Below are 20,894 nucleotides of genomic sequence, written 5' to 3'. Positions count from 1 at the left end.
GTGCTTGGCCACACTCGCTGCACCTGTGGCAGTTGATAATGCACCGTGTCTAGTCCCATGCTTATGAGCTGACTCACCTAGCCTTCTCCTCTGAGAACTCGGGGCCATAGGCAGTGTGAGGTACCTCCTCCACAATTAATGCTGCAGCTGGGGCTATGTGTGTGACCCTTTCCCATCACATAGTGTGAGAAACACTGTTTTGAATTAGCTTTAGGTGAATACATCTGAATGTGTTGCAGAACAATTCCTGGGATGTTTTTAATAGAATTTTTGAATCAGGTCAGATTGAGCTAACTGAGATGGAGGAGAGATTACAGTGTATTTCACCTGCAGTTAGTTGAGCACTGATAGCACCCTATACACACAGCCTGTCTCTATTTTGCTAGTTAGAACTGATTTCCACACTTAATTTACAAATAAAATCTTAAACGTTTAACCTGGAAACAATATCTCTACCTGCCAAACAAAGACTTACATTTATTTACTGCAAGGACCTAGAATTTAAACAATCAAATGTACTTTCTTTTTTAAAGTTTCTTTGTAAAAATTCAAGCACACAACTTTAGCTTTGACTTTCACCTTTGATTAAGTTTCAATCTCAAGTTCTTATGCAATTTAACTTCCTGTTGCAATAAATAGGATCCAGACAAGAATAATAGTATTTTGGAGAGAAAGTACATATTCTCAGGGTTCTGCACATAGAATCAAGGGAAAACACGATGAAAACTAAGCTTTCAGTTTTAGAACTTTCTTACTACAGTTGGGTAGTTATCTTGACCACTACCTTACTTATTAAATTTACCCAAATACCAGTCAAGTATTATTGTATTTGTTACTGACAAAATACTTCCAAATAATTTCTCCAAATTTGTGAAACCTATTAGCAAGAAATATGAACTTTTATCTTTGAGAGTCTTGAAATGCCCTTCCAAAGGATACCGAGTTTCTCCAGAAATTTGTCTTTAAGAAGTGAAAATACTTAATACTTGAATTTAATACTTAAACCACAAAACTTTGCATGTGTTTTCCTGGTAAATAAAGGCTAATGTAGTGCAGAAGAAGCTTATTTAAACTATGCATACAAATATGCATGAATGCCAATTGGCTTCAATTTATCCTGACTTAATTTGAATTAACTTGATGGGTCTTTTGACACAAGCTGTGCTGACTAATTGTTGCATATTTGGGTGCACTATATCAGTGAGCATGGCAATCAAAAGCTCAGCCAGATGTTCACATTTCCTTTGATTGCCCACAGCCTTAGGTTTGAAGAGAAGTCAATCAGGAAAATTATTCTTCTTAGCAGCTGTCAAGGTACTGATCGCATTACCATAATAGCAGTCAGGAAAGCAGAATAGCTCTGATTTTCATTTCACTTACCATGGTATCAGCCCTCAGCAGCAATCCTCAGTGTTGCTTTGATACTAGCACAAAACATTAAATGATGTGAAATTAGACCAAAAGTCTTTGTAAGTCATTGATACCACCACAGTGAAGAGTGAATGTATTTCTTATCTTTGTATGAACTTATATTTGTGAGTCACTTCAATAAAAGTATCTTTTGTATATTTTATATTGCCATATGTTTATGATGAGTTATTACTGACCTCAGGCATACTTTTCCCAAACATCACCTAAAAGCTTTTAGAAGCTGAAAAAATGAAATGTATTGCACCCGTATCCAGGAAGCCTAAGCCTACTGAAACAGTTCCTTTGGATTTACTTTAAGACCTGTAAGATACATCAAGCTTTAATTTACTGCACAAACAATGTTTTTCAATTTAGTAGTGTTTTCAGGAAAGCATGCACACAAAACTAAGGTGGTGTTGGATTTCTTTTCCTCTTTTTGTGTATTTTTTTCCTGGCATTCTGTAAGCAGCTAACAGATGGGGAATTTGCATTTAGTTCCAGGAAGGATACAGCTCAAAACCATCTTAAACTTTCTCTCTTTCGTTCCTAGGTGTTTGGAATGTATCCCTGCATTTCCTGCATAAGTAGATCCTATCTCATTAAGGGTGAATTTGAGTTGGGTTTTTTTTTGCTAAGGAGAACTGAGGGGAAGAAAGCCTAATCTTACACCACTGCTGTTAATTTGCTGCTTGTCTATGTGTAGGACTGGAGCAGGTCTCTTTGTTGCATGTTACCTAGAAGCATCCTAAAACTGAATGTAGAAGGCTCCTTGACATGGTAATTAAAGGTGATGGACTGTGGACAAGAGGATTCCTTGTCTTCAGTTGCCTATCTTAAAAGTTGTGATGAAATGTCCTATATATTTCAGTAAGTGCAAAAGCAGACCTGGGGACAGTAACAGCGCTGTATTTTTTAGTAACAAAACTTGTCCTTTTTTACACTGTTTAATGGGTGTCACATCAAAAAAGATTAATTTAACCTGACAGATGAAGACAATAGGGGAAAGTTTCGGGAAATACTATCATGTGTGGTCAGCTCCAGCAGCAATTAATCCAGGAATAAGTTTGCTGAAAGGAAGCTCCCAGGCTCAGCCACAAAACTCTGATCATGGCTTGGTTTTCAATCAAAACTGTCAGAGGAAGAGGTTACATGGAAGAGGAGCTATCACACCCACCTCTAAATTACTTAATGTGACTTTTAGTCTCAATGGAAGAGTTTTCAGTGCAAAAACTCTTCAAAGGGTGTTTCAAAACCAATGACACATATCCCCGGTTAGTTTACAGAGTTGTTTAAATATTGTTCATTTTTGCACACTTGCTGTCAGAAGTCCCACAGCTACTGAGGTTTTTCAGAACTATGCAGCCCCTTCTACCAACTGAAACACCTGGGTAAAGAAAAGAAATAACCCCTTTCTTTCCCTTTACTCTTTGAAAAGGTTTCTTGCTGTACATTACATACACCAAGCTCATCAGAGATTGGTGCCGACTCATGGGAAGTGTTTGCATGGCATAACAGGGGAGAAAACACAAGCCAGAGGTGGAACTTATCCCCGTACACCATGGACACATAGTCAGAGGACACACAGTGGGTTTGTGTGTCTGAAGGAGGAGAAGGCTGGGTTCTTATTTTGTGATTTGATTCTGTGGGTTTTTTTTTACTTTACCCTGCAGAGTTAATAGATTTGAATCTATCTGTTTGAATGTGTGGCTCTGTGACCAGTACATAGCATTCACATGCCATGTGCTTTTGCCCTTTTCTGCTCTTTGCCTGGATGCAGCCTTGTGCTCTCTGTGTGGGAGTTGGCCACATTTATTCACGGGGATTTGAAAGCATACATCTAATGCTCTACTTCTTTCCTGTGTTTAAACAGAAAAAGGCTGGATGCTATCTGGCTAATGCTGCCTATGCCATGAAAATATTCCAGTGCTGAAAGAGTGAAAGAGCCCTGAAGTACTTTGGTGGGTTTGCTTCCTCTGTTTTATGTGTCCCATTAGAGTTAAATGTATGTTTTCATACACTGTCACAGCCGAGTTCCACTTGGGTAATGTGCATCCAAATTTGCTGTCTATCTATATGAAGCATTTATCAGTGTGCATATTAAGATGGTATCAACTAAATCTGCTTGCATATATTTCAGCCCTTAGATGCTTTCAAATTTGTGATTTCGCTTTCATCTTAGTTTTATACTAGATAATTCCAACCTACTCATTAAATTTAATGAGTAATCGCACTGTCTAGCTGCTGTTTCTACATGGAACATTTGTGCACACAGTTATCAGGAAGATTATACAAAACAGGAGAAATGAATGCACATATGCAAAACTGCATAATGGCTTGAAATAGTCAAGAATATTTTAATCAGGACATTTTTCAGGTATCATCAGTTAACGTGTACTGTCCTTTTCTTTTCCAGGAAAATAGTCATGGAAAGATGTGGCACTCATTCAAATGTGGTTCCTCAAGATATTACGGCTTTGTTTTGAGGTTAATGGATTTAGAAAATGAAACGGACTAACAGTAACGTGCAGAGGGAGGTTTCACATGGTCATCAACACGAGCTGATCTTCCTGTTGTTTTCATCTGACTTTTGTTGCACAGACAGTCGTCGGGAGGACTGCAGGGCTCCCTGACTCAAATGCTTGTCTATGGTTGGGTAAAAGACACAGAACTTGAGCAGCCCTGGTCATTGCTTATTCCTAATCTGGATGTCTGTATGGCCTGGATAGGTTTTAAGTTTTGTGAGTCTGGAAGCATGTTACTGTGGCTGTATATTGATTTCTGAGCCTGCTCATGCTCTCTGATGCACAAGTCAAAAGTAAACATAGAGCTGAGCAATAAGCCTGAGCTTTTAAATGGAAAATATTAACTAACTGTTGAAATTGTGGATATGACCAACTAACAATAACAGCATTCCAATACAAGTAGTGTTTCAGACACAGATACTGGTTTGTTACTTGTTAGTTTACTCAGAACCTTACAAAGCAAGCCCAGTGAAGTCAGCTAGGGTATAACCACTGATTTGAATGACTTTTAGAGCAGGCACTGTTCTTTACAACACGTAAAGTACGTTAAGTGAATGAGAAGTAGAGAGATTTAGAATGGAGTTATTTTTACTGACATAAAATCTTCTTTCTGTCAAATATTAACAAAAATAAAAGGTTTTATATTCTTTTCAGTCTCTTGAGCCTATGCCTTTTTGTATTAGAATATCATCTCAGTGACAGCCAAGGTGAGAAAGTAGCTCTGCTTTGTGGTCCCATGTTCCAAATTGGCTCACAAGATAACACAGCACCATGTGAAGGCTCAGGAGAATGCGTAAGTATATAATCCTCTTAACATTCGCAGTCACTTTCTGATTTGGTCACTTAGCCCTTTATTATTCCTCAGACAGATTTTAGAAACAGCCACTTTGCTCTAGGCCTGCAGACTTGCTCAATACAGATATTAAGATCAGAGCTGTTTACTGTCAGAGCCAGAAGAGAGCCCATTTCTGAACAGAGCCAAGTGTGTTTCACCTGGCCACTTTTCCCCTTTTTTTAACTGTGATGTTTCCATTGGAAATTATGAGTTATTCTTCTTCAAACTAACTGAAAAATATTTGACTGGTTGGAGAAAGTCCAATGGTCTCCACGCTGAGATTCTTTACCCATGTACTAGAGGACGGGAACTGAGGACAGTACTGATAGTTGAATAGAGTAGAAAAGAAAGGCACAATAAAACCAAGGCAAAATGGTTCTCAGTGTAAAACAGAAAGGAGAAAAATATAGCAGGAAAAAGGAAATAAGAAAGCAGTGGAGAAATATGTTCATGAAGTTCAACCAAGCCAAGTGCCAGGTCCTGCACCTGGGTCAGGGCAATCCCAGGCACAGCTACAGGCTGGGCAGAGAAGAGATTCAGAGCAGCCCGGTGGAGGACTTGGGGGTGTTGATGAATGAGAAACTGAACATGAATTGGCTTCAGTGTGCGCTTGAGCGCTGAAACAAGTCAGCATGTCTGAGTGTCTGTATACTTGCAGCCTTCCTCACTGTAATAATCTTCAATGTTCTTACTGAAAATAAAATTAATAAATAGCTTAGAACTCTTTACTCTTTTGCAATAATCTTGGCATTGCTTTTTACCAAATTAGCAATAAGCCTCTTTGATTGTTCATGTGCCTAGAAAAGGATGACAAATAAGATACCTTTCCACGTAAATACAATAGACATCTAATATCCTGCCCTTGTCATTTTCAAGTTATTCTTGGTGCATGTACAATAAAAGATGTTAATCCACAGAAGATGGAATGTGTTTGTAATAGAATATCAATGGCTATTAAGACATCTCCTACCAGTCATTAGCACGTGAAGCTTCATTTTAAATTAGCAATGCTGTTCCTAAGGGGAAGAATCTTAAGCAAAGAACTGTGCCTGTTTTTTGAACAGCTGGTGGCTTTGTGTGTCACGGAGTGACTGCTGATGTTTGCTAGCTATAATGAGTGCCCACTTAGATTGAAAAAAATACCTTCCTTATATTACACGCAGTTTTCCAAGAGATGTGCCAGTTGTGGTGAATTGTTATTGCCCTGTCCTGGGTTAAAAAAAGAGGAAAGCGGGGAGAAAGGAGAAACTACACCTATACATAGGACAGTTTATATACCTTAGTGGTAGCTTGTCATTTAAATCTCTATCATATGTCTGTATTATTCTGAACAGAACACTGCCTCTATCTGTAGTATTTGTTGTGTTTGCTGTGTGCCTACTCACTCAATTTCCATGCAACATGACAGCAACACCTGCATTTGCAGTGAAGAACCCATCTTCATTATATCACCTCCAGTGTGGCTCTTCTCTGTTAGGAGAATAGAGAAGAAAAACTGCCCAGTTTGCTCTGAGGGAGGGTGAAATTGCACCATCACAGAAAATCCATGCTCTTAAAAGTCTGTCGGTTGCTAGAGGTAAAATCCAGCTGTCATACAGCAACAGAATTGTCATCTGGCAGTTTTAATCTGTTTGTGATTACACAGGGTTTTGAGTTCTGGTGTAAAAAATGTTAAGCCTTGTTTTCTTATGGACTTGGTTGAGTAAGTTTAGCTTACATAGTTTAAGTTTTTTAGTAACAACATTGATGAATCTGAAGCTTTATGTTTTTATGGCTCATAGGACTGGACTACTAAATGTCACAGAAAGACTAAATGAGTGAGGTTTTTATGTGACATTTTCTGTTCTGAAGAGCTCTTTGTTGGGTTTTTATAGCACTGATGAGATTTCTGTTGGGAGAAAAATAAATATGTAATTTTTGCTTGAAGGCAAGAATACTTAACGGCAATTTTCCTCCTTTAATAAGAAACTTTGGGAGAACAAGAGTGTATTGAAACAGAGAACGGACAAAGAGGCGTTAGAATCTAGATGTGGAGAGATGTGCTCATGGCAAGGGTAAACAGAAGGTACCTGGCTAAGGCCTTGCCTGAAAGATGTAGAAAGACTCAAGTTCATTTCCTCCTTTGAAACATTGTCAGCATGAACATTGGCAAGATATGTTAACTAATACTGGAAAAAATCTGGGTTTGTCTCCTTGCATACATCATTACACTCTACTGCTGCACCAATCTGCTGCAGCCTAATCCTGACTTGCCAGATCAGTTAGCAGATTAAGAAAACCACATAAATCATTTTGGAAGAGGACTCAGGTGACCCTGGTCATGTCTCTAGCTTGGACCCATTGCTGTTTCTGGTTCCACTACCTAAAACACTGGAAATGTTGTGTTTCAGTAGTTTCTAGGTCTTGGCCTAGTTCTTGTCGATAAATGGTTTACTTACCTTATAGAATCCTAGAAGGATAAGCATGAGAGTGTGAAGCAGTTAGTCATTGTAGGTTATAAAAGAGAGGCTTTGGAAAGACTACTGGGTTTCTATCTTGTGTTTGATAATATCATGTGTACTGCTGCAGCTACAAATCCATATGAACTAATGAGAACTTGTCAGCCTTGCTGCATACTACCAGTGGCCAGATCAGCATCTTTTCTATTAACACTTCTCAGTACTGTTGTTCAGTGCTTCCCAGGACATGCAGTAAGAGTACTTTTAGTCTGGATGGTCTGGAAGCAGAGTGAAGTTACAGTAATGACAGTGGATGAGCCCTGGACGCTGAAAAAAGATAATGACCAATCCAGGTAGACAAGACTTGATTTTATTAATAAAATTTGTATTTTCCTCTTTGAGGTGAGAGTTACAAACTTTGGTTCAAAAATAAAGAAAATATGACCAGCAAGAAGTCGACTTTTTAAATCCCACTTTTACATGTATAAACGTGCATAAGAAAAGACCAGTTGGAAACGAGCCAGCAGAAACTAGTACTATTTAATTTAACAATTTTTGAAGAAATAGAAACAAACATTTCTTTTCAAGTCTTACATATATTATGAAAAATAATTACAAAAGGATTTGTGTTGTAAAGCTAAAATGTAATTTCTACTTCCAACTACCTGAATAAAATGTTCAGAGGGAAGGCCAAACCAACATTTGTTTGGTGATATTTGAATAGCACATTGTATCAGGTTTGGTCAAAGACAGCTCTGTAGGAATCAGTACCCTTGTATGTTGCTTAGCAACTGTGTAGAATCACATGACCTAGACATATTGCATCCCTGGCTTTCAGGTGAAGTAACAAGGAAAAAATACTTCGTATTAATGGGACAGGCAAATATTGTATAGGACCATTCTGTGGAACTTTCTGTATCCAGTTCAGGAAGCAAACATCCATCACTGCTTACATAAAAATCTAAGTAAACACTGCAAGAATCCATAAATAACTCTTAGAATGCAGTTTCAATATTGATGTAAATAAGCACAATGGAAACAAATTCAGATGAGATTAAAAAAAGAGACTGATTTCTTTCACACAGATTTTTTACAGAAAAGTTGGTTTGGTTTTGTTGGGTTTTTTTTTATTATTTTTCTTACAGATTTTCCCCACCCAAAAGTAGAAATTTGTTTATTTTAGGTATATACAGGTATCTTATGGAATGGTGGAATGAGAAAAGAACATAAGAAGTCTGAGGTATAGCACCATGGAACACAGCACCTTTGAGGTGCTTTCACTGAAATTCGTCACCACAGAGTGATACCAGCAGAAGAGAGTTTCAGTGTGCTGATCAAGATCTTCCAGTTTTGCCACCTTACATTTTGTTGGTGACTTCAAATAACAAGCTCTTCAACAGCAATATATACAAAGGGAGTTTATTACTAATCAGAAATGGAACTGGCTTCACTTGCAAGTACAGCTTTATTTTTTCAAATACATACACAGTTCTGACAATGGAGTTTTGTAATTATAAAATAAGAGCCAGATGCAATTCAAAGACACATGCAAGTTTTGGAAATGGACAGAGAAATAACAGTATAGTACTGTACACAGAATAATTACAATTTATTCAACACTTTCTTAACACCTCTTTGTTGTAATGGAAGGAGCACCATGTTGTTCATTTTTTTTACAGCACCAAAGGACTCCAAAGGGGTTGTTCCTAAAGTGAGCCCTATTTTGTCTGTGCCACAGCATCTTTGTAAAAGAAGTTTAAGTCATGTGATTCTGGCCCTACAAGGGCAACAATTACTTTCTAGGTAAGACATATACAATAAAGACATTTTCTACGCCATCCTTACTCAAAACTTGCATGTGGCATAAAGTGGGTTGGTAGCACCAAAGTGCAACATTTTTGTTGATCTGATTTTTGTCTTAAGCTTAACCAAGGAAGCAGACTGGACCGACCTCAAATCCAAACTTCTGGTTCTGATCACCAAAGTCATTGATCATCACATCAACTATAGGTACTTGGTCTATTTTGGGTGTGTTGATTTCAATCACCGTCTTTGCATAGCCTTTTCTTGACTGTTAAAAAAGAAGGAAAGAAAGAGAAACAAACCCAAACGTGGTTATATATCAGAGCAGTAAGCATGTGCTGTAGATCTTCATAGGTTATCTCTGAGTGTAGAATTTATAAATTATTGCCCCCCTCATGGGCAAGTTCTTAGGATTTTATTTTACAAATTAAAGGGAATGGTTTTGATTTTAGAAAGTGATCAGCCCATAGCTTTTTGACTTACAACAGGCCTACAAATGAAAAGTTACCCAACACATTTAATGTTTCTTAGAGAATATATATGTTATCTGTATTATTAAATAACTTACAACACTATTCTCCTAGCAATGTGCATGTCTCCCTTGTGAAAAAAATTAGTTCTGAAAGGCAGAAGATCCACTTCTAAGAAGAAAGACTGTGACTGTCTCACAAAATCTTACAGCAGCTGTTTGGACATGAAAGAAAACAGTAGTCTGACAGGACTGCCAACTGATGCCCTTAGAACCAGGTTTGAAGGCACACTTCCTAACAAAGGCTCTCTAGGTTCTCTAAATATCACCCAACCAGTGAGTTATCAGGACTGCACTTTGTTCAGATTGTCTCTTGTATCTTGCTGAGAACCCCTTCACCTATGCCAGGGTCTCAAGAGTTTAGATGAGCATCAAAATTACGTAGATCTGAGAGTTCTCAGTTTAGTGACAGACTTAAAGCCTCTGGAGCTCTCCACTCACTGTGGATAACAAAAGCAAAATACAGAACCTACAGAAAGGCTGTCCCAAAGCAGTATGTATTCAGATGTCACTACTGAGGGGAGGAGACACTGCACCAACCTGAGCTGAATCTGTCTCAGAGCCAAGTGTGTATCCTGGCACTTTCAGGTCTCTGATTTCTACCATTGATTTCTCAGGAGCTGCTTTCAGAATGCTCCCATATCAATCCCCGAAATAATTAATGAAGCTTTAACTGTCACTTGCTCCTTTGATGTCTTTGTTTAAAAGTGTTCAGTACAAGCCATTCTGTTTCTGAGAAGAGGTAACAGTTGCTATGCCTACAAGACCCTGCTGGAGAGGTGGTCAGGGAGCGGATACATGTTTGGGATTTTAGCTGAGCTAAGAAAATATTCTGAAAGATACAATCCACAAACTTCACCTGGCTTTGACTACCAAAACTGAGAAAGGGAAATACAAAGAAACATATCGATACAATTAACTCACTGTTTGGATACATATATATGGCTTAGTTCATACATGTTTTTACTGTATTCACTAAATACTCTGTCTTTATATGCCTTGATTTTGAGTAAAAACATACTCTCCCAATGGGCTGCCTCCCCTGATTTTACTTTTTCTGCTTCTGCTCTTCTTTTACACTGTGCTCATATTAGCAAATAGTCTAGTTTCAGCACAAAGGTGCTGACAGCCTGTATGCATGCCAGGTTTGTTCCATTTCTGTTGCTTGGCTTATGTTTGCTTAGGTGTTTTTTTCTTGGTACCTGTATGAAAATTAAATAAGGGAATTATGTACTGTAGTTAACAATCTACTAAAAGGCGTTCTATTAAAAATAGGATAGTTCAGAGGGTTTTTTTTCCAGAAGAAAACTGTGAACAAAATGTGTCTGTTTGATTTCTCCATTAATTGATAGGTTGGTTTTGTAAAGACGCTTCTGAGCCTCCACTTACCGCACAGCCGTCGTGAAGGGCTTTGATGTGAGGATTGTTGTCATAAGACATTTCTTCATCATTTGATCCTAAGAACCTTAGTGCTTTGTCATAGCTGTCAGATGATGCATCATACCAAGCTACAGACTGATGACAGTTGTAAGTGAAATTCTGTCTGGCAGAGGCACTCAGTAGTCTAAGGAATGTCATCTGGACCATATTAATGGAATTGCCTTCAACATCCAAATAGGAAAGCTGGAAAATACAGGTTACATCAATATTTTCCATTTCCTTTGTTAAAATGCAAACCAAAACTATTGTTGACAAAAGAACCAAAAAACTGTCCTTAAAAAAAATAAAAAAAAATCATCCAACATAATAACATTTTATGGAGTGTTAAAGTTCAATAAAGCTACAGTTCAGTAAATAGGTTTTCATGTTGTAGCAATAGATTTAGGATGAAGAATTATAGTTCAGAACTCAGGACAGAATTACGTAGTGAAAGACAGCAGAATCTCTTTGGGAATCTGTGTTCAGTTAATCATAAAGTGATGTCATCCTGCAGTCTCTTCTTTGCATACTCAGTATATTTCCAGCTACCTAGAAGTGGGCAGGGGATCTGTGCTCCAGCTGCTTTACTAAGGGTCAGTGGTGATGTGAGCACTGGGATCATTGTGGCACAATACAAAGCAGGCTGCTGTCCAGTGGCAAGAGGTTGCATACCAGTGCTAATAGTTAGGGGAAAAGGCCTGGGGCTGAAGACACTTCTTATTATCTATGTATTTGTAAAATAATTTTGGAATCTGTTGAACACTGATAATGTGTACTTGATTTGTGAGTAACTGTTACGTTGCAGTGATAACTTACAAGTTTGCCTCGCTTAAATTCACTAAACCAAGATCCTGGATTCTCCTTTGGCCATGATGAAATCCTGACCTGTATGGTAAAACAGCAGAGATAGAAGTATTTAAAACATATGTTATCAGATAGGAAGGTTTTACATTACCTGGGACAAATTTCACATCAGATAGTAGATCACAGCCCCTTTAAAGGTTTAAAATAGGATGGTTTTCTTGTATAGAATGCCTTCAAATTAGTAACTTTAAACGGAATTCAAAGTGACAGTTTATAAAGAGAGCTACTTCTATTTAAGGGAGACTGTTTCATTTGTTAAGTTTCAGGTAAACTGCTGGTTTAAATTTTCCCTGTGAAGAGTGTATAAATTACAGTTTTCACTGTTGTTAATGCTGATAGGTATCTCTCAATTAGGCAAGCTTTTAGAAAGCCACCTCTACACCATCTGCCCCATCAGAGGTCATTTATAACAAGTGAGTGTTAATACATAGTAGTTTTTTATCTACTTTGCACAGGTATAAAAGGAATAGATATAAATGAAATCACAAGAGAAATGCAGTAAGAGTCTAGATTTTAGGTCAAATGCTATATTACACACTTTAACTGGCTGCACAGCTATGTTGCATCCTGAAATGCAGTGAAATGTCAGCAAGCAGATGCAGAGATTCCCTATCTAAGCAAAACAGTGAAAATACTGTTTGTTACATCTATGTACCATTTTACCACTTCATTGGATTTGTGCACACTTTAGTGTAACCAGAGAGATAGATATATGAAAATGTGACAATGTAATTATCTTCTTTAGTTCAACATTGCAACAGTGTAGTAGGATCTGTCAGCAGCCAGCTCTAAACACGGATTGGCACTTACTCCTTCAGATTTCTTATCTGGGTAGATGCAAGTTTCTCCGCCTGCTGTGAAATTGCAGTACACTTTGAAGGAGTCTCCAGAACATCCCTGGTTAGGATCAATCCAATATTCCCCTAAAACAAATGAGAAATTATTTGGCTTATGTAGTGGAATCAGTATTTGTAAGATCCAGGTTTGACTGCTACCCCAGTACCTCTTCCTTTACTTTGGTCCAAAGTTTATAGCAAAGTTGTTTTATCTGAATGATGAGAAAGCAACACTTTTCTGCCCTGTGATTTGTTTCTGCTGTTATCAAGACTTAACAGATATTTTCTTTTTTATATTTTCTTTTCTCTGATTTTTTCTTTTTCTCTAATTTTACTTCAAACCATGGTTCTGTTGCAGGATACTGCTTGAGGTTACAAAGGAACTTGGTCTAGTGGAGGAAGGACATTATGTGTGAAACATACGTTGCAAGTCTCAAGAATTTGGCCATTTCAGTTTTTAAGATAGAAGGATAATTTGTACCTGTGGTAACAGCACTTTCAAAAACAGAGCACAGGCATCTTTAGGCATAAAAAAAGATACGGCTTAGGTCAGAGAGAAAAATCTGTAGTCATCTGCACACATATCTACATAAAAATATGGCCACACAGGGCTTGGTGAGGTTGTAGCTGGCACAACTACCTAAAGCTTTTATTGAAAGAGAACATATTTTAAGCAAAGATATTTTTGCTACTGGGTTAGGAAGCTGCAAGACTAGACTAGTGAAGCTCCAGGCTGTTTCAATTGATAAAAGCACCTTAACTAATCCTTGGTTAGGTGACACAGTAGGATGGACAGTTAAAACTTCCCCTGTATAGTTTCAAGAATCCTGCCAGACTGGCATGTCTGAGAATTCAGGCTCTACAATGCTAGGGTGAGTGAAGGCTGGGCATGAAAGAGAGCCACAGTCAATCCAAGGTCCATTAAAAATCAACACTTTTTAACACCATACTAATTAAAATGCTGATTTCTGTGGTGTGGGTCCTTCGTCTGGTTTCTCAGTAACAGAGCAGATGATTTTCTTACACTACTGTTCTAATCCAATTTCAAGCTAATATGAAGGTTTCCAAGAAGAATGACAAACCCCTTCATCAGTTCTGTCTTCTAATATTACAGGGCATAGACAAAGCATTTATGGTATTTTAAAATTCTATTGATTCAGGCTGTATTTACTGAAAACAAATTCTTGCCCCTGAAGAACCTTGTGTTTTAATGAATGCATTTACTTTATTTTAAACAAAATATTACTTTTATATGAAGAAAGCTCCAGATACTAAGCAAATACTGGTAAATGAAGAAGGTGAATCTGGTTTATAAAAACCATTCATTATTATGAACGCCACTGAATTGTAAAATACGTACTTTTCATATAGCATATACATTGCTTAACTATGCCTCAAGGCAACCATCTGTTTTTATCTATCTAGAATGAAAACAGTAAAATAGCATTAAACTGTTGAAATATATTTTCCCTCCCATGTAAAAGCACAAAAAAAAACTGCTTTGAACTTGGAAAATTATCCATTGCAATTGAAAAAACTATTAAAGCATGAAAGCTCTGTGAAGGCTAGCTTTCATTTAAACCTTTCCAGAGGGTAAGCTCAGAAAACAACAAAGAATAATTAAATCAAGATAGTTCTTGAAAACACAGGGTCTTGTTCATACTACTCTGCACTTTATTAAGCTAGTTTTTAGATGCACTAAACAGTATGAGAGAAACTTGAATGTCTATTTTCTGAATTATATAGAACAAACAGTGGTCATGCAGTGAAACAGATTATTGTTTCTAAGGGTAAAAGAAGAGTAAATTTTTTGAAAGTCACAGTCAATAATAAATCTCATATAATACCAGTGCTATTTTATATTACTGTGCTCAGCTAAAGTATACAGCTAGAATAGCGTACGTTTCTTTTAATACAAGCTATTAGCTATCCCAGCAGGCTGACATTTGTGATTTTTCTTTCCACGGATCTAATTAGCATCAATCTTTAATTCCGCTCCTGTTTGGATAGTTCTGGAAATGCAAGGCAAACATTTCCAAAAAAGAATTGGTTTTTATTTGGCACTCCCCAAAGTTTTAAATCTAAACCCAGATCAGGTTATGTATTTAAAGCATTGAGGATTTTACCAAGACAACGGCCCTTGCTTACATTTTATGCATTTTTACACATGAAAAATTGATTTAATGAGACTGTGTTTATTGATCAACTATATTAACCACCTACCAATAATGAATTACTCTCTAAAGTATCCTAGAAGATTATACCTTCAGCCTTGTTTGCCTTTGTCATGCAGTATTAACATACCATCTGGGAAGTCTGGGTGGCAGAGTTGCAAGTCTTTGCAAGTTCGGGCTGGGTTATTCTGTGTGCCCATTGGATACTTCATATGCTCAATGTCTTGCTTCAGTGAATTCAATGAACCAAAGATCTCTTCCATGCCATCAGAATAATCCAGAATATTATCACCAGCATCAGATAACATGTAATCAGGAGATCTTCTTGTCTTTTTGGGTGACTGGATTGGCAGTGGCTGGATTACCTCACCTGGAGGACCCTAAGTGGAAAACAATGTATCTGGTTACCTTTTCTGTCTGTTTTTCAGCTGCATAAATAGGCAGAGGAAGACCACAGGATGTGGTTTGTAGAAGCTTTAAATAGTCTTTCTTCAAATTCTTTGTTTCACTTATTTCCTTTGATATTTTGGGGAAGAGTGTGTTGCTCTCATTTAAGTTAAGTGTGCAGAACTGGCTTGTACTTGCCTATTTATCCCTGGCAATTCCCTCAAGCACAGGCATAGCCTATGACAAATGAAAACTGAGGATGTTTTCTCTGATAAAATTTTAAAACTCCACTTGGGGTCTATAAAGCAATACTTCAAGTGATTGAAACATTTCATCCAGATTTGGAAAAAACCTCATTTTTCATTAATCCCAAACATTAATATATTCCTTATCTGCAAGTTCAAAAATGCTGTCTTTTACCCTTCTGCATGTCAGATAAGAGTTCTTACTTACTGGGGGACCAGGTGGACCAGGTAACCCACTGTCACCTTTTTGACCAGCAGGACCCTATAAGGCAATGAAAAAAATGAAGTGCTGACCATACTACACAATGTTAAAAGTAACACACACAGAAGTTAAAGAACAAAAAATATGGATGCAAACTACTTACACTGGATCCTTTGGAACCTTTTGGACCTTGGGGACCCTACGGGCAAGAACACAGAACTATAGTTGGAATATATGTCACACCATCAGGGAGTGTTTTGAACAGGAAAACTGGATGAAATTACTTACAGGTAAACCAGGAGGACCAGGGGGTCCAAGTGGACCTGCAGGACCGGAAATTCCCTAAGACAGAGTAAGAGAGTAAGTACAGAACTGAAGTACTGGACTGGATTTAAAAATGCATATTTATGAAAGCATCCAACCCTGATGAGTTTTGATTTAGGCCATTTGCTAGAGTCCAAATAGCTTGTAAGTTTAAAATATTACCTGATGGTTTGAGTTGCCTGTAGTTGGTCTTACACTGCAGTACTCACAGTCACAACTGTGTTCCCCTTTAGACTGACTTTGAAACCTCACTTTTTACATAGTGCTGGAAACATGGATAAAGTAGGAGAAAGGAAGCTACTTTGGATAGTGCAGTTAATAAACATGATGAGATTGGTGTTGCTAGTTTTATCCCTTACGTGTATGTGATTACATATCTTCTGAAGTATGATCTTGTTTCAAGCTAACTTAACCGTCTCTATAGGAAAGTTTTAACTTCTTGCAGGAGGCTCTGGGTGTTACTTGTTTATAGTAACTTTATGTCTCTCGAAATAGCTGAATATGTGCTCTTTGCCTGCACAGAACTTGAATGAAAGCACAAATATGTTTTACTCACTGCATCACCCTTGGCTCCAGGAGATCCCTGTGGGCCAGGAAGACCCCTATCACCCTTTTCACCCTGTTCTCCTGGAGGTCCAATCAGGCCTATCAAACCAGGATGTCCCTAAACAAGTAGAAGAAAATATAGTTAACATACAATATGTATAAAGTAAATGTGCTTTTCAAACACATGAATTAGAACTTTCATATGTCATCACTGTTGCTAGTCAACGATTAACCTGGAAAAAAAGTTATTCTGAAAGCTATTAGTTTGTTTTAGTTGGCCTTTTAGACTTGATTTGCAAGCTGTGACTGCTAATTCAGTGAAAGAGGTGCAACATACTCCTTACTGAAACCAATACAGAAATAACAATACCTGTGGGTACAAATTTCATAAATGTTACATTTAGATGCTATAAGCATATTACAGAGTTGCACAGTTATTTCCACATGCAATACTGCTGTATAAGCAGCTGCTGCAAGCACATAAACAAAACCTGAAATTCAGAAGATATTGATATCCTTTTCTCTATGTAGTTCTTTTCTGATATACAAGCAATCAATAAACTGTGCTATCCTGGATGTCTCAACTCATTATTTCACAAGAAGGTATTATAGCTGTTAAATATTTAGATTTTATTGTTTTAAAATAAAAACCTCAAGTAGTTTTTATTGCTACTTACTTGTTTTTTTGTCAAATGAACAGCTCTCTTTACATCGCTGTCTTTGGGATTTTTATTGCAAGGAAGAATCACGTGGTCAATAGATACACAGGAAGTAATCTTTTCCTTTCTATATAGCTCCAGGATATCAGATGTGGATTAAAACTTCACAATTACTCTAAGACTATGTGAAGCTGAGTAGACACAGTAAGTTGTCTTGCTTTCTGATACAAAACCTCTAGTGTTTCTTCTGCTAATTTTATACAGACTTTTAGACTGGATAAAAACTACAAATGCACAATGACTACATTATACCTTCTCTCCTTTGGAACCTGGATCTCCTTTCAAGCCAGGCAGGCCAGGTGGACCCTAAATAAATCAAGGGAAGTAATGTTAAAGTAAGTTTTAACATACTGCTCAGATCACGGTTGCTTGAAATACTACTAAAGGTAGTGTAAGTCAAAGTACAGTCATTCAGTGGTTAATGGCTGTGAATAATAGCATGTACTTTAGGGCCCATGATAAAGCTGAATTAGAAAGTGTGATCCTGCTGCTGTAGCATTTAGGTTACTTTATAATTAGAAATCTATAGGGCTGTATGATTAGAAATCTATGAAGCAGAGGGTCAACTGATTTCTCAGAGCACTGAAAGCATCCAGTGAAGTGATTTTTAAAAAATTCAAATACTCTTTTTTTATTACCCTAATTTTGCCTGTGGTTACATTACATGCTTTCAATTGTTACTTCCATTTTAATTGCCATACCTTATTTTAGTTGTTTATTTTAGCCCTTTCTTTCATATCATAGTGGACAGTATCCTCATAATGTTTTAATGCTTAGAAAAGGTGGAAGCAAGGACAGGCGGCCTTTGAAGAATACAGGGATGTTGTCTGGGAAGCTAGGCATCAGGTTAGGAAAGCTAAGGCTCAGTTAGACTTAAACATGGCTATAAAGATAACAGGAAGGGATTCTATAGGTACGTAGCGAATACAAGACAGACTAGGGACAACATGGGCCCCCTCCAGAAACTATCAGGAAACTGGCCACCCTGGATAAAGGCTCTGACCACACCACCCAAGTCTTGGAAGGCAGACGCAGGGACTCTGAGAATGAAGACTTTGGGCCCACTGTAGGAGAGGATCTGGTTCGAGACCATCTTAAGAACCTGAATGTACAGAAGTCCATGTGACCTGATGAAATCCATCCGCGGGTCCTGAAGGAGATGGCGAATGAAGTTGCTAAGCCACTGGCCATCATATTTGAAAAATCATGGCAGTCAGGTGAAGTTCCCGACGACTGGAAAAAGGGAAATATAACCCCATTTTCAAGAAGGGGAAAATGGGAGTACCCAGGGAATTACAGACCAGTCAGTCTCACCTCTGTGCCTGGCAAAATCTTGGAGCAGATTCTCCTGGAAGGCATGCTAAGGCACAGGAAAAACAACAAGGTGCTTGGTGACAGCCAGACTGGCTTCACTAAGGGGAAATTCTGCCTGACCAATTTGATGGCCTTCTATGATGGAGCTACAGAACTGATGGACAGGGGTAGAGCAGTTGATGTCGTCTATCTGGACTTATGCAAAGTGCTCGACACTGTCCCACACGACATCCTTGTCTCTAAATTGGAGAGACATCAATTTGATGGATGGACCACTCGGTGGATAAAGAACTGGCTGGATGGCCGCACACAAAGAGTTGTGGTCAATGGCTCAGTGTCCGGCTGGAGACCACTAACGAGTGGTGTCCCTCAGGGATCGGTGTTGGGACCGGTCTTGTTTAACATCTTCGTCGCTGACATGGACAGTGGGATTGAGTGCGCCCTCAGCAAGTTTGCCGATGACACCAAGCTGTGTGGTTCGGTTGATATGCAGGAGGGAAGGAATGCCATCCAGAGGGACCTTGACACGCTTGTGAGGTGGGCTGATGCCAACCTCATGAAGTTTAACCATGACAAGTGCAAAGTCCTACACCTGGGTCAGAGCAATCCCAGGCACAGCTGCAGGCTGGGCAGAGAAGAGATTCAGAGCAGCCTGAGGAGAAGGACTTGGGGGTGCTGGCCGATGAGAAAATGAACATGAGCCGGCTTCAGTGTTTGCTTGCAGCCCAGAAAGCCAACCGTATCCTGGGCTGCATCAAAAGGAGTGTGACCAGCAGGTCGAAGGAGGTGATCCTGCCCCTCTACTCTGCTCTTGTGAGACCTCACTTGGAGTATTGTGTGCAGTTCTGGTGCCCTCAACATAAAAAGGACATGGATCTGTTGGAACGAGTCCAGAGGAGGCCACGAAGATGATCAGGGGACTGGAGCACCTCCCAGGCTGAGAAAGTTGGTCTTCCTGGAGAAGAGAATGCTGCATGGAGACCTCACAGCATCTTTCCAGTATCTGAAGGGGGCACATAGGGATGCTGGGGAGTGAGTCTTCATCAGGGACTGTAGTGACAGGGCAAGGGGTAACAGGTTAAAACTTAAAACAGGGGAAGTTTAGATTGGATATAAGGAAGAGGTTCTTTACTGTAAGGGTGGTGAGGCACTTGAATAGGTTGCCCAAAGAAGAGGTGAATGCTCCATCCCTGGAGGTGTTCAAGGCAGGCTGGACAGAGCCTTGGGTGACATGGTTTAGTGGGAGGTGTTGCTTCCCATGGCAGGAGGGTTGGATCTGGATGATCTTAATGTCCTTTCCAACCCTAACTATTCTATGATTCTAATGTTTTTTCCCAGTTTACTACAACTCAGTGAGTTATTTTGTAGAATATAAATCACGTTGCTTGTAGTAACTCCTCCTTATTTTTGTTTTGTTGGAGAACTACCACCTATTTTGTTTCAGCACTTGGCGCACTGTCTTGGGATCATGGTTTCTTTGACTTGCCACATGTAATTCTTGCATGACCACTATGATGCACTTAAATCTGTATTTTCTACATAGTCATGTTTTTTCTGCTCAACATTGCAAGCTTGCTTGATGTATTCTATGTGTGCTAGCTCCACTGACATGTACAAGCTTATGACCCTTTGCCATTTTCGTAAATGTGATTAGTTACACAAATGACTCAAGTTTTGCATTTCTAGTCTGGGCAATCCTAAATGCTTTTAGCGACTGCCTTAGTTTTTTTGGGCCTCCACTCTTCATTTGTGGGATAATACCCCTATGTCCTGGGCTCAGCAATAGCAGTAATTTTTCTCCTTCTTAGTAGCTGGTGCAGTGCTGTGTTTTCAACTTTAGCCTGGGAACATTGCTGATAACACACCAGTTTTCAGCTGTTGCTAAGTAATGTTTACCCTGATCAAGGCCTTTTCAGTCTCATGCTCTGCCAGTGAGGAGGGGCATGGGACACCGGGAGGAAGCAGAGACAGGACACTTGACCCAAACTAGCCAAAGGGGTATTCGATATCACAGCACATCATGCCAAGGATGGAAACTGGGGGAAGTTACCCAGAAGGCCCAGATCGCCAATCAGGTTGGGCTGGGTATCGGCTGGTGGCTGGTGAGTGGATGTACTCTCTCCCCTTATTTCCCTTATCATTATTATTATTGGTGGTAGCAGTAGTGGTTTTGTGTTTTACCTTGGTTACTGGACTGTTCTTATCTCAACCTGTGGGAGCTACATTCTTTCCACTCTCCTCCCCATCTTGAGTGGGGGGAAGAAAGAGGAGAAGAGAGCGAACAGCTGCATGGTTCTTAGTTACCAGCTGGGCTTAAACCACAACAC

At 38.8% G+C, this 20,894-nt stretch overlaps 2 protein-coding genes across 14 annotated transcripts in view; one reads left to right on the top strand and one right to left on the bottom strand.

Annotated features, from left to right (window-relative positions):
• Nucleotides 1–18,335, top strand: part of LOC133225990 (uncharacterized oxidoreductase ZK1290.5-like) — a 447,194-nt gene extending 428,859 nt beyond the window's left edge. The window contains exon 8 of the mRNA XM_061379026.1: nucleotides 18,324–18,335. The gene's annotated coding sequence lies outside the window, so the exon portion shown is untranslated. The remainder of the gene's footprint in view (nucleotides 1–18,323) is intronic.
• The window catches only part of LOC133225979 (collagen alpha-1(XI) chain), a 462,534-nt gene continuing 450,250 nt past the window's right edge, over nucleotides 8,611–20,894 (bottom strand). For all 13 annotated transcript variants that reach the window (XM_061378981.1, XM_061378982.1, XM_061378983.1 and 10 more), the window contains 10 exons: nucleotides 17,506–17,559; nucleotides 16,545–16,652; nucleotides 15,953–16,006; nucleotides 15,828–15,863; nucleotides 15,671–15,724; nucleotides 14,961–15,210; nucleotides 12,631–12,743; nucleotides 11,773–11,841; nucleotides 10,927–11,160; nucleotides 8,611–9,276 (listed from right to left, as the gene is read on the bottom strand). In XM_061378981.1, coding sequence (XP_061234965.1) covers nucleotides 9,130–9,276; nucleotides 10,927–11,160; nucleotides 11,773–11,841; nucleotides 12,631–12,743; nucleotides 14,961–15,210; nucleotides 15,671–15,724; nucleotides 15,828–15,863; nucleotides 15,953–16,006; nucleotides 16,545–16,652; nucleotides 17,506–17,559 — 1,119 coding nt within the window. In that variant the 3' untranslated portion in view covers nucleotides 8,611–9,129. The remainder of the gene's footprint in view (nucleotides 9,277–10,926; nucleotides 11,161–11,772; nucleotides 11,842–12,630; nucleotides 12,744–14,960; nucleotides 15,211–15,670; nucleotides 15,725–15,827; nucleotides 15,864–15,952; nucleotides 16,007–16,544; nucleotides 16,653–17,505; nucleotides 17,560–20,894) is intronic.

The sequence above is a fragment of the Neopsephotus bourkii genome, unplaced genomic scaffold (assembly GCF_033783945.1).
Source record: "Neopsephotus bourkii isolate Nb327-2 ecotype Australia unplaced genomic scaffold, CSIRO-AGI_Nbou_v1 NB_1768, whole genome shotgun sequence".
Lineage (NCBI taxonomy): Eukaryota > Metazoa > Chordata > Aves > Psittaciformes > Psittacidae > Neopsephotus > Neopsephotus bourkii.
The sequence above is the reverse complement of the archived record's forward strand: the minus strand, read 5'-3'. Positions and strand labels throughout refer to the sequence as shown.